Raw genomic sequence first — 12,317 nt, forward strand, 5'->3', positions numbered from 1 at the left:
GGCCTGATAGCTGTCTGGGGGAGCTAGCTAAGATTCGGGAAGGGCCATGGTAAGAAGGAAACCAGGGCTAGGGAGTAAGGATGCTAAGGGGACAGAACTCAGGAAAGCCATGACTGAGGAGAGGGAGCAGTCACATTTGAATCCAGATGTGGATGTTTCACTTTATGCTGTCATTCCCTTCTTTAATCTCCAAACTTTTAGTGGATTAACACATTTTTTTTTTTGTTGTTGGCTACAACTTACAGTCCACTATTACCAGTGATTTAAGGGAATTGTCCACACTTGGTTAGGAGCAATAGTAGAAAAGGAGCAGCAGCAGAGCCCCCAGTTTGGGGAAGACCAGACATCACCCGTAGAAGAGCAGAGAAGCAATCTAGAGCCACCAAAAGCAACCGAAAAGCAGGACCTACCAGGCCCATGACATTCCTGGAAGAGAGGTTCAATAAAACACTGAGCTGGCTGCCTGTGGCCAAATGGATGGAGGCTTGGCTCACTGCCACTTAGAAATTCAAGGGCTCGCCAAGTCTGCCAAGTTCTGCAATATCTCAATCCCACGAGTTTGGGGTAGAGAGATACAAGAAGCCATTCTTTTCTAAGTATTTACTATCTGAGTTCCCACAGTTATGACGTGCAAGAAAACAAATGTCATCCTAACATGAAAATGTTCACTGAGAATCTGCCCGCTTACCAAATTAATGCTCAGTCATACATTCTTCCTTCACTTCACAAGTGTCTGTCCCTTCTGGATGAGGTCAGTTTCAGTATAATGGGGTGGTGCAAACCAAGTGCAAGTTCAGGAAATCAAAGAAAACAGTGTTGGAAAACTTCACATGCAGGGTCTGGGCCAGTGAAGAGCAGATGGAGCTAGAGCAGCTAACGAAGAAAAAATTACAAGGATGATGCAAGATGAGTTCTTTATGAGAAAATGATTTGCATATTGGAGGATCGATAGAGGTCCTTGGGAAAATGAATGAGGCCCTTAAATATTTCAATACATAATCTCTTAACAGAGGTGCTATAAAGTAAAATGTGAAGGGTGGGGCTTATGTGAACAGATCATCATGTTGGTATAAAGAATAAATATACCAACGCCAAAATCAACACAATTAATTCTTTGTTCCTTCTAAAAAAGTAGCATATAATCAATTTTTTGTTGTATATATACATAAATTAATTTGATTTCATAATTTCATTTGTATAATACAATCCCAATGAGACCCTTTAAATTCTTTTATCATTTCTCTTATTTATAATACAATTCTCCTGAAAATCTTTTCCACTATTTTGATCTTCATTTTAAGTGGGCTCAGTTTAAATGGCCTTTTGCTGATAAGCACAACCCTGACATGATGAGGCCCTCTGTGCTTACAGTTCTCCTCCAAGTCTTTCTCCATTCTAGGAGGGCACTTACAGGGTTAGGTGGTTGGACTTTCCAGGAGACCTCAGTAAGACACAGCCTAGGAGGGTCTGCTCTCAGGATATGTGGGGCCTTGGCCAATTCAAATGAACTCTGGGTATTTATTCCTCAGTGTCACAGCTATATACCTTCCCCAGGTGCCCACTGCAGCTTGCACAGGCTGTCAGCAAACCCTCTGGCCAGGCTGAGCATTGTGACATCAGCCCAGGGCACTTGGCTTGGCCCCGGCCAGGCTAACTGCAGGCAAAGAGGGGGCACTTACTTGGCCGGTGGGGCTCTGGGCTGCCTGTGGCTCTCCAGGGGGCTCCTCATCCTCGGGAATGTGGGGCATGGCAGCCTCCTGGCGGGAGTGGCCGCGTGTGCCTGGAACCGCCGCGGCGTCAGCCCCAAAGATGCTCCAAGAGGCCTGGGCTCCGCAGGCTGAGGAGACGCCAAAAGGACAAGTCAAATCCACTCCCATCCCTGACCCAGGCTGGGTTCCATTTCCAGGAGCCATGAGCCACAGAAAAAGCCTGCTTGACTTTGCATCAATACCAGAGGTTGGACTAGGTTAGGAGAGGGCATTTGGAATTGCATTTCCTCCTGTTCATTTTCTCTGTTTACAAAGTCAGAGATGACCTTAGAGATTTTGCATCTAATTTGGTCCTTACAGTAAACACAGCTATCCCAGAAGGGAGAAAAGTGCTTCGAACTCTTCAAAGCCATAGTGAATAGAGGACACTCCATTGGGATCAGATTTGTACTTTTGTATCATTTATTGAGCACCTACTACATGCCAGGAACTGTCCTAGAAACATTTCCAACATCATCTCATTTAATCACCGTGATGACCTCTGATGCAGGCATTAATATTCACATTTTATAGAAGAGAGAATGGCTTCAGAGAATGGCAGCCATTTGCCAAAATCATATAAAGAACCAAGTATTTGAATCCAGATCTTCCTAATTTTGAGGCCAGAGCTCTTTGCACTGTACCACACAACCTTCCTTGCCTGGGTTGAGGAATTGGAGAATGTTTCTTGACTTTCTACCCCATGGCTGACCTCATGTTCTTCAACTGCTTTTCTGACCCTCCATATGGGGCTCTCTCACCTGAGGACAAGCCTCACTAGGCCTGTGATTCTGGAGGTCCAGCCAGGGTGGATCTTTTGTACCCTGTGCAGTACCTACCCCAAGCAACCTTTCATTGTTTCCCCAGAAAACAGGCTTACCCTGTCTCATGGTGTAGCAGCTTGAGGCCCAGCTGGGATTGACCCAGTCAGCTTAATCTTATTCATCTCGCCACAGTGTTTGGTTCACGGATAAAAAATAGGTCCAGTGTAGACCAATGAGCACACTGCAGTGTTCTAGGACCCAGGTGCTTTATCTTGCTATGGGTGGTAGAGTACACAGATGGAAGACTTGGTGCTGCTGGTACCGTTTTGTTTCTGTTTGGAAATCCATACTGAGGATAAATCTGACATATAGAGGAGGAAGTAGACCCAAGACACTTGCAGAAAAAAAGGAAGGTAGACCCTTGATTAAATTTCACCTGAAGCCTGAATTCTTTCTGAACTAGCCAGTTGCATGAACAATGAAATTTTTTACTATTTTAAGTCCATTTGGGTTGGGTTTACTTATAACTACTAATTTGTAACTACTTGTACTAAGTTATAACTACTAACTAGTGTTACTTATAACTAACTATTCTTTCATATTTCTCATCAGTCAAGAGGCCTAGGACCATGATCTATCCAACAGACCTGAACAAATGGATCTGGCTCCTCTGCTTACTCTTAGAAAAGTCCAATAATGTCAGGCTTCAATCTGGAGAGGCAAGATAGCAAGGTAGAAAGAACACGGGCCTTGGAAACTTAGACTTGGATTTGAGTCCCCACTCTGCCACTCACTGGCTGTGTATGGCCTTGAACATTAGCTTCACCTCTGAGCCTCACTTTCCTCGTCAGAGGAACAGAGGAACATGCTTCCCATGCAGGAATGTTCTAAGGATGAAATTATATAAAGCACTAAGCACAGAGTAGGTGCTCACAGAGGCCACAGGCATGCTGGTCTGCAGCCCAGGAAGCTTAACCAGAGTCCAAAGGCCACTTCCTAACCTCTTCTCCCACTAAACTACTCCAGGTCCCCTTCCCCTAATTGGGTGGAAGAAGCCTTCAGAGACCTGTGGAACCAGCAACCAGCCTGATTCAGGGATTCCCAACTTCAACTTCAGAGATTCCCTGAAGTTGCTGCTCTGCTAGTCAGCAGACGAAAACCACCAGACATAGACCCTGCCCTCAGCCACAAGCCAGGGCACTACTGGGACACACAAAAGAAAAACAAAGAACACTGTCATTTACTGGGTACCTACTATGTCCTAGGTCCTATGTGTGATGCTAACTGCAGAGGCTGCAGGAGATATTCAGGAAGCCCCAGCACCTCCCAAGATACTAGATACTCTTCTGGTGCCACAGGGAAGGCCCGAGGGCCAGAGACCTGTGGGCAGGCCCAGATCAGATATCAGCCATAACTCTGACAGATGCTTCCACTCAACACACACACCTTGGACTGAGCTCCCTGAGGAGGGATTTATCATGGGTAACTAGAAGATTCATCAAAAAATGCTTGTTGGTGCTTGCTTTGGCAGCACATATACTTAAAAAAAAAAATCCTTGTTGATTTGTGTTTAAAGAACTAGAGAATTTTAGCCATTGGGTTTGGTCATTATGACCACCATCTTTTATCAGTCTCTGCAGTGGAAAGGTAGCCCCATTCAGCTCTTAAACAATTGACTTCTGCTAGCCAACTCAAGAGGTCTCATCTCAAAGTAGGAAATCTGAACTGAACTGAATGTGAACAAACCCCATTTGTTCACCACACTGAATTTACATGTGCTCTTTCAGCCCCTGTGCTAGGTGCTGGTGACTTAAAGATGATGAAGATGTGGTCTTGGCTCTCAAGGAGCACAGAGTCCAATGGTGGGAGGCAGTGTGAAAACAGTATAACTGTTAGAACTTCAAAAGTGAGAAGTGGCAGGATCTCAGAAAGGACTCCCTAACTATGGAAATTGGGACAGGTAAGATACAGTTTTAGACTAGATTCCATGTTAGAAATGGTGTTTGAGCTGAGCCATGAATACTAAATGTTGAGAATTTCTCTGAACAGAATAGCTAGAAGGAAAGGTGACACAGGAAGACAGAAGCCCTACTGGACAGATTTAACCTGGCTCCTGGGAGTGAGAACTATAGGGCCAGGGCATACTATGTCTCTCATCTCAGTTGCCATATGGACGAAATAAGCATCATTAATTTCATATGGATGAAATTAATCTCTGTGATTAATTTCTATCACCTTTACTTGGATTTCAACAGTAATGATATCAGTGGTGCTGGGCAAAGTATATGGTCACAGCGGTTGACAGTAGCAAGAGTATCCACAAACCCCAAATCTACCAGGAAAGTTGGTGTACTTGCCTAGAAACCTAAGTGATGATGGATATATGTGCAGGTCCAGCCTGTTTAAGAGTAATATGGTTCCCAAAACATGGGAGGTAACAGTTCTACCTTCCTTTCCGCCTTAATCTGTACAAAATGTTTTGCACTCTGAGTGCTAAGGATTCAGACAAATTGGGTTATGTTCCAAAAAGAGGAAACAGTATGCAGGAAGCAAGAATTTGTCTTTAAAGAACTAAAGATCTTTAGCCTAAAGAAGAGATGGTGCAGGGAAAAATAAAATCGCTTCTTAGATATTATAAAGTCATTCTTGTAGTTCTATTGTCCCCAAAGGATAAGTGCATGACCAATGAATGAAAGGTCAGATCAAGGCAAGGAAAACCTTTCTAGTGTTTGGAACCATCTGAGATGAAACAAGCTACTCTTTAAAGCAATGAACTCCGTATTCCTGGGAGAGTTCCAGCAAAGACTGGGGCAATGGTCACAGGATTCTTAACCCACTCCAGGGGCCATTTTCAACCCTAGGAGTCTCTGAAATCCTGGACTCTTCCTAGTCACAATAAACCACAAATGTAATGGTCCCATCTCATAGGATTCCGGGATCATGGTATCCCAAAGTCACATAAAACGTGTCTCATTTTCTGACTCTCCACTTTCTTTCCTCCATCTCTTGCTCCTCAAGAAAGATCTTAAGTCAGTCCCTGGGTCAGAAAGCAAAGCAAAGCAAAACAAAACGAATTAAGTCAGACAAGCTCTAAGAGATATCAGCTGCTGCAGGACAAAGCAGAGTGGAGGCTGGCTGTGGTCCACACTTGATGAGACAGTACCCTGAGCTTCTCAGGGGGAGCCCCAACAGCCCTGCCTGCCGAGGCCATTCCCACGCTGCTCCAGCCCCATTCGCTTTCTCTCTCATCCATTATTATAAACTCACTGCTTAAAATAGCAAGGTAACAGCAGAGTCCCTCCCCCAGGGTGACATCTGGGTTCTGCTGGAACTTGTGGGCACATGAACCTTGCATCTATCACAGCAAAGTTAGGAATATAATCTGCAGGAAGTGGTGATCTAGAGCACCGACCCATAAAAGGAAAAAATATTTAGTAATATTCGGTCTCTGGACCACTCCTTCTTTAACCCATTTTCAGGGCCCTTCTAAACCTCTTTAGCCTACTCAGTAACGGGTTATGTCAGTCATTGTCAAGAGCCAGTCAGCTCTTTAGATTCCATTCATTCTGTCCCCAGCCAGTGCTTAACCATATAGTTTGGCCCATTTTACAGGAAGGAAAACTGAGGTACACAGGAGGGCAACAACTGGGTCCAGTAACCTTTGTATCTGCTGTAAATTATCTAAGCCTCTGCTGGGATAACTCTCCAATCATTTGTATAACTGACAAGGCCAAAAGTCTCTAATCCATATTTAAATATTTTATCTGCCTTTGGCCATGCTCATGAAAGAAAGCAAACTAGTATGCTTCTCTTCATTCTCTCATTCATCAAATATTTCTAGTTTGCCTACTGAGCGTCAAATACCACACTAGGTGCATTTCAAGTGCTATCTTGTTTAACCTCTGTAACATGGCTTTTATTATTTCCATTTTACATATTAAGGAACTAAGGATTAGAGAGGTTCAGTAACTTGCTCAAGATCCCATAGCTAATAAGTGCAGGCCAAGGATTATAATGCACACAAATATGACCCCAAAACCATTACCTCCCCACTCTGCACCTCTGCCTCCTTTGCTGGGAGTTTCACTAAAGTGCAGTAGAACCCAGCATAGGACCCTGCCCCAAAGAGAACTGGAATGTGCATTCCTAAATGAGGCCATTGGTGGTGGTAGGGCAGGGCAGAGTGAGCAGCAGCTAGCAGAGGTCTTATGAGGGTAAAAATGTAGGCCCACAGTTTGAGGTGGCAAGACATCTGTCAGGCTATCCATTCACCCACATGCCTCTGACTCTTCCATTCATACAACTGTCCATTAATTTGTTCTTTGAAATGTTCACCCCAGAAAGTTCCACACTTGTTAGATCAGCTGAACAGGCTCTGCCCCCTGGAAAAGCCACTGTAGGGCCCTGTGGGCTGCACAGAGAGGGCAGGAGGGCAGTAGAGGACTACTCTGATGGAGTGGTCCTTCAAACATAGGCATGCCCACCCACAGCGGGCAGCACACCTCCATCCTGCACCTCTCAGCCAGTGGGAGGGGGCACTGGCTTCCTGTGGGGGTTCCCTGTGTCCCTGCAAGCATTATCAGGGCTCATGATTTAGCAAGGAACTTTACCCAAACCTCATAAATACTAAACTCATCATTAATATTATTAGTACCATTTAACAAATGAGGAAACAGAGCCCTGAAGACACCCAAAGTCAAAAAACCCGTGAGGTTTGTCTGACTCCCCAGTCCCCAACTGGGCAAGCCCACTGGGTTATGAGTGGTGGTCTTGGCAAGCAGTGACCTCTTACAATGGCCCCAAGGATGCCTCTCCCAAAGCCTTTCAACCAGCACAAGGGAAACCAAATCCCTCTCTGAACCACAGTGTCCAAGAAGCACAGTCAACAAGCTAAGTGGCTCTCACATTTTCTTTGTTAATCTTTGGGTGTCCAGGGAAGAGTCAGAAGCCCTTCTGGGAAAAAACGGGTTAACCCAGACTCTACTGACCTTTCTGGAGTGACTCAGAATTCTCAGAAGGGAGTTTTTTTGTTCTTCCAGCTTTGAATTTTTGCTTTCATTTTAGCAACACAAAGAATTTGAAAGAGATTAGGTTGCTATTAATACCACTGGTCTATCTCTAGATGAAGAATTTGATGAAGGGAATTGTTTGGGGTGACTGCACACACACTTCTCTCAGTCCCTCTGCAAATTCAGAGTATGATGGGGTGGGGGGGGGCACTGGAAATCAGCCAATCTTGCCTCCTGCTCTAATCTTACAGGCCCAGACAGGCACAAAGCCATATATTTGTGAGTGAGGGGCTGTCAGAGAGGGTCCCAGAATCCCTATTCCCCAGCTTTCTGCCTCTATTTTGAAGGGCTTGCTTTTGGTAAATGATAAACAAATGTGTCCACTCTGTGGAAGCAGGCATCCCTTGGCAGTGCCTCCCAATCTTCCTCCTTCTTGTGGTCACTCTCATGGGAGAGAGAGGATGCTTCCTGGTCCCCATTCTCACCCCAGGGCAGTCCTGGATACACTTGGAAAATTTGGGGCATCAGAGATCAGGTTAGAGTGCTGAGAGGCACTTCTCTGGGTCCCTGGGCCTGGACAACTGCAGAGCTGGATCCTAGATCCCATGGGCAAGCCTGAGCAGGCCTCAACTCAGGAGAACGCCATCCTGTTTCCTAACCTTGGGATGCTGCAAGAGGTCTTTGGAACTTAGAAGATTGGGTTCTAATTCTCTTCTGCCTCTTCCCTGCTGGATTTAGTTTCCCTTGACCTTTGTTTATTCATCTGTAAAATGGAGACCCTTTTAGGGTTGTTGTGAGGATTAACTTAGGGAATACATGCAAAATGCTGGCACATAGTATGTACTCAATGAGTTCCTTTCTCACTCTCTGAATAGGGCAGCTGAGTTCTCTGAGCTATGGCATCATCAAAATCCAACCAGGCCCAGACAGTCTGCTGTTCATCCTGGATAGCAGAGTTCTAGCTTTGTCTCTTGCAGGTAAAGGAGATATATTCCCTGGCCAGGACTTCTCTATACAAACAAGTAGATAAAAGGCCATCAGACATGATTGGAATTAAACCCATCAGGGGCTATGCACTCTGACATTTACTCTTGTTGACAGTTACTCTGCTGTTGGGCAGCCAGTAGCGGCAGCCAGTGGGGTTAGAGAGAGTGGGTACAGTACTGTGGTCATCCCAGATCTATGCTGTGGTCAGTCCCAGTTTTACATTGTGGTCAGCTATTGGTCAATGCCATGGCCATCTCAATCTATTTTGTGGTCATCCCAAGTCTATGCTGTGGTCAGCCCTAGATCTTTGCTGTGGTCAGTCCCCAGGGAGCAAGGGTGTGGTATAGAAGGGCAAAAGAAAGAAGCAACAGAGAGGGTAAGATGAGGAGCTAGAAGAGACTTCCCGGTGACTTCTTGCCCTCAACACAATCCCTCTGGTCCAGGGGCTGGGACTATAGGGGCTGAAGTCTGGCAGTGCTACAGGGAGGCTGGTCCTGAGCACTTCCTAACACCCCCTGGGATCTGCACCCTCTGGCCTGAGGATCTTTTATAGGTTCTGTTAGCTGCGGGTGCCTTCCTCCCCTAATTCAGAACCCATTCCAGATCTGGGAGTGAACCAGCTTCTGCTCAGACCAATGCCAGGACCATACTCAGGGGGAGAGGCTGAGCCAGCCCCAATAAGAAGAGGGCAAGAATAGATACCCACTGTGCTCAGCAGGGGGCTGGAGTAGGGGACATAAGAGGCAGCTAAAATAGTAACTGAGCCCTCTCTTCCCCTCACACTTGTTTTTCCCCCATTGTCTCAACAAACTTGGAGTCCATTCTGTGCTCATTGCCTCAGGGAGAGGTGTAGCAGCAGGGGGTAGAGAAAAGGGAGTCTGTCTCTGCCTTGTATGTGGTGAAGGGCTAGCCCTTAGGGAAATGGAGAGGGTTCAGGGTACAGAAAAGAAATTTGGGGAAAGCATCCTAAGTAACAGTAAGTCTTCCCCACCCCCAGGACTAGTAAAAGATTATGGGCCAAGGGGAAGACAGGAGAGGCCAAGTAGAAGCAATGAGAGTATGGACCCTGGTGAGGCACCAGAAAAAAGCCTGTGCCCTGCTTCCCTGGAGAGATGAGGGGGAAAGTCCTGAACTCTAAATGCGGAGAAGTCTTGGGTCCCGTTTCCCCGACAGAACCCTGAGGGAAAGACCCCAAAGAGAGGAAATGGCTGTTTGGAATTACTTGATAGACAAGGGCTTCAGACAGCCTCACGAGACTCCTCTCATCCTGGGGGTGGGTGGATGAGGGGGCAGGGGGCACATGGCACAGTCATTTCTGTACAGCCAGCAGCAGAGTTGCCAGACTTGAAGGTGCCTTGAGAAGGCTGATTCAGAGGTCATCTACTGACCAATGACTCACAGAAAGCATGGCAGACGTCTTGTCAAATGGCTCGGGATAGATATCTGGCACCCTCCTCACCCCAACTCTCTGGCACTCGGGAAGCTTCTTGGACCTTGGATGCCATTTTGGAGGAAGAGGGTTGGTGAAACCCTGAAATTCCTGGGATCAGGTTCTAGGTCCCCTAAAAAATGGTCAAGCCAAAGCCAGACCTCCCTCCAGCCCAGCCCACCCCCCAGCCATGACAGGAAGTCAGCCAAAGCATCTCCCCAGGTTTCCTCTCCAGCTTGTTCACTTCAGCAATTCTTTTTTAAGAATAAGTCCACTTGAAAAAAATTTTCTCTTCTTGGAAATATGTGCAATTGCTCAATCGGAGGCAGTTCAAAGGCACTGGAAACAGCAGAAAAGTATCTGAGCCTCCCATTTAGCTCCTAGCAGAAATAAATCTTGCCCAGTTCTCTTTGTTCCAGGCCGCCCGGCAGCTTCTTCCCTGAGTCACTCACTCCAGGGTGACATGAATCATCATCCTGGGGTCAAGGACCACACGGTTTTCCCTGGGTCTGTGTGGCTGACCAGGGCACTGAGGGGCCATCAGTGGAGGACCAAGAACCTCCTCCTGGGTCCTGGGCCTGGCTCTGCCCTCCCAGATGTGTGACCCTGGGGAGTCCCTCAGCCTGTATGACAAGGAGGTAGATTTGTAGTTCTTCCAACTTGTACTTTCTTGGAACTTCTCCAGTGGTACGCTAATTGTCAAGAATTTTGTGAGCTGGTTGTTAAACACAGACATCATTAAAAAACTGAATTACAAGCTTTTGTTCAGTAGAAGTATCACAGCCAATGAGGTTTTCCAAGGCGTGATTATTACTAACTTACTGTGATTACTGTAACTTAAGAATTCTGTTCAACTTAATTCTTAAGTTACAATAGAGTTACACTAAAAATAAAACACCGACAATAATCACATCCTAATTATTTTACTATATTTTATTGTTACCTCTACTCTTGAGATGATTTAGTTCTATTGTATCTGTGTGGGAGAAACAACGTATAATGACGTGCTACTGTGCATCTCTTTCCAACTTCACATTCAGTGATGTCCAGTTGGTAGCCTGAAATTGGTTATGATGCCACGGAAATCAGCAAATCAGCAAATGCTACATATCAAGCCCCTTTTCCCAAAAGAGCCAGCTGTTAAACATTTACCAGCACACCACCGACCCTCTCAGTCTTGGGCTCAGCTCCTTATCCCTGCCAGAGAGCAGAAGGAATGCAGGTGACTTTAATATCACCCCACGATAGCAGAGTTACAGAGATTCAATTGCCAGTTATCTTTGCACAATGCTTCTTAGGTGTACTATGTCCCAAACAAGATCCATCATTTCTTCCCCTCCCCAGCCCTGCCTTCTCCCAAGCCCACTCCTCTTTATCTCTGGTCTGGCCCTTTCTAACTACTCTACAAGATGCCGGCGAAATCTCTCTAACACACAAGTTGGATTATCCTGCCCTTCTTATGGAAGACAGAGTGTGGCAGGCCAGGGAGTACAGGTGCCATCTAATGAGAGCAATTACTATTCAGTTCTGAGGCCATAAAAATTATGTAGGAGGCCAAGCCCTGCTTCATGCAGAAGCAGCCGTGCCTCTGACAATGTCATCAATCTGAACCCAGCACAAGATTTGGTAGCAAGCATGAGATGTGGTACGGTGAAAATAGCAGAGGTTTGGATGTGAAATAGGCCAGGTTCCAGCATGGCTCTGGCCCTTGCATCTCAGTGACCCTTGACAAAGCAGTGAGTGTTCTCTGGGATCAGGCTGTCATTTGGAAAATGGGGCTAAGATACTTCTTTCAAAGGGTTGTGATGAGATTCTAATAAAATAAGGCATGTATGCAGCACATAGTAGATACTTAAGAAATGTTATTTTACTCACCTCTGAGAAAAAGAATATTGATTAAAAAGTCACTTTGTGCAGTACAAGCCTTCACTTACAACCTAGGTATACTCCTTCCTGTGTACTTTACAGGCTTGGTTTTCTGGTTTGCCAGCTCTGGGAAGTTCAGAAGGTTAAAAGCCAAATGTTAAAGTGGGTATCTTCAAATGGGAATTATGAATAAAATTAATTTTACATTTTTAAAATATTTATACCTATATTTTTTCATTTTTCCCCCACAATGAGCATGACTTACTTGCATAATAAATTATGGGGTTGCTAAAGGGAAAAAAGAGTCTCTTTGATGTCCTGAAAAATTACTTAGAGAGGATAGTTATGCATAATGCATATGCATATCATGCATAATGATAATCATGCATTAGCTAGGCATTATTGATTCTCATTTCAGCATGTGCTTGTCTGAACTTTTCTGTGGACTCTCCTGTCTGGAATTCCCTGGCCAATTCTTGTTCATCCTTTAGTACTCTGTTCAAATGTCACTTCT

The 12,317-nt window shown here is 45.5% G+C and overlaps 1 protein-coding gene across 6 annotated transcripts in view; it reads right to left on the bottom strand.

Moving 5' to 3' along the window:
• IRAG1 (inositol 1,4,5-triphosphate receptor associated 1) overlaps window positions 1-12,317 on the bottom strand; it is a 125,130-nt gene that overhangs the window by 77,538 nt on the left and 35,275 nt on the right. For all 6 annotated transcript variants that reach the window (XM_025459464.3, XM_035704063.2, XM_035704062.2 and 3 more), the window contains exon 2: window positions 1,680-1,837. In XM_025459464.3, coding sequence (XP_025315249.1) covers window positions 1,680-1,837 — 158 coding nt within the window. The remainder of the gene's footprint in view (window positions 1-1,679; window positions 1,838-12,317) is intronic.

Source organism: Canis lupus, chromosome 21 (genome assembly GCF_003254725.2).
Source record: "Canis lupus dingo isolate Sandy chromosome 21, ASM325472v2, whole genome shotgun sequence".
Classification (NCBI taxonomy): Eukaryota; Metazoa; Chordata; class Mammalia; order Carnivora; family Canidae; genus Canis; species Canis lupus.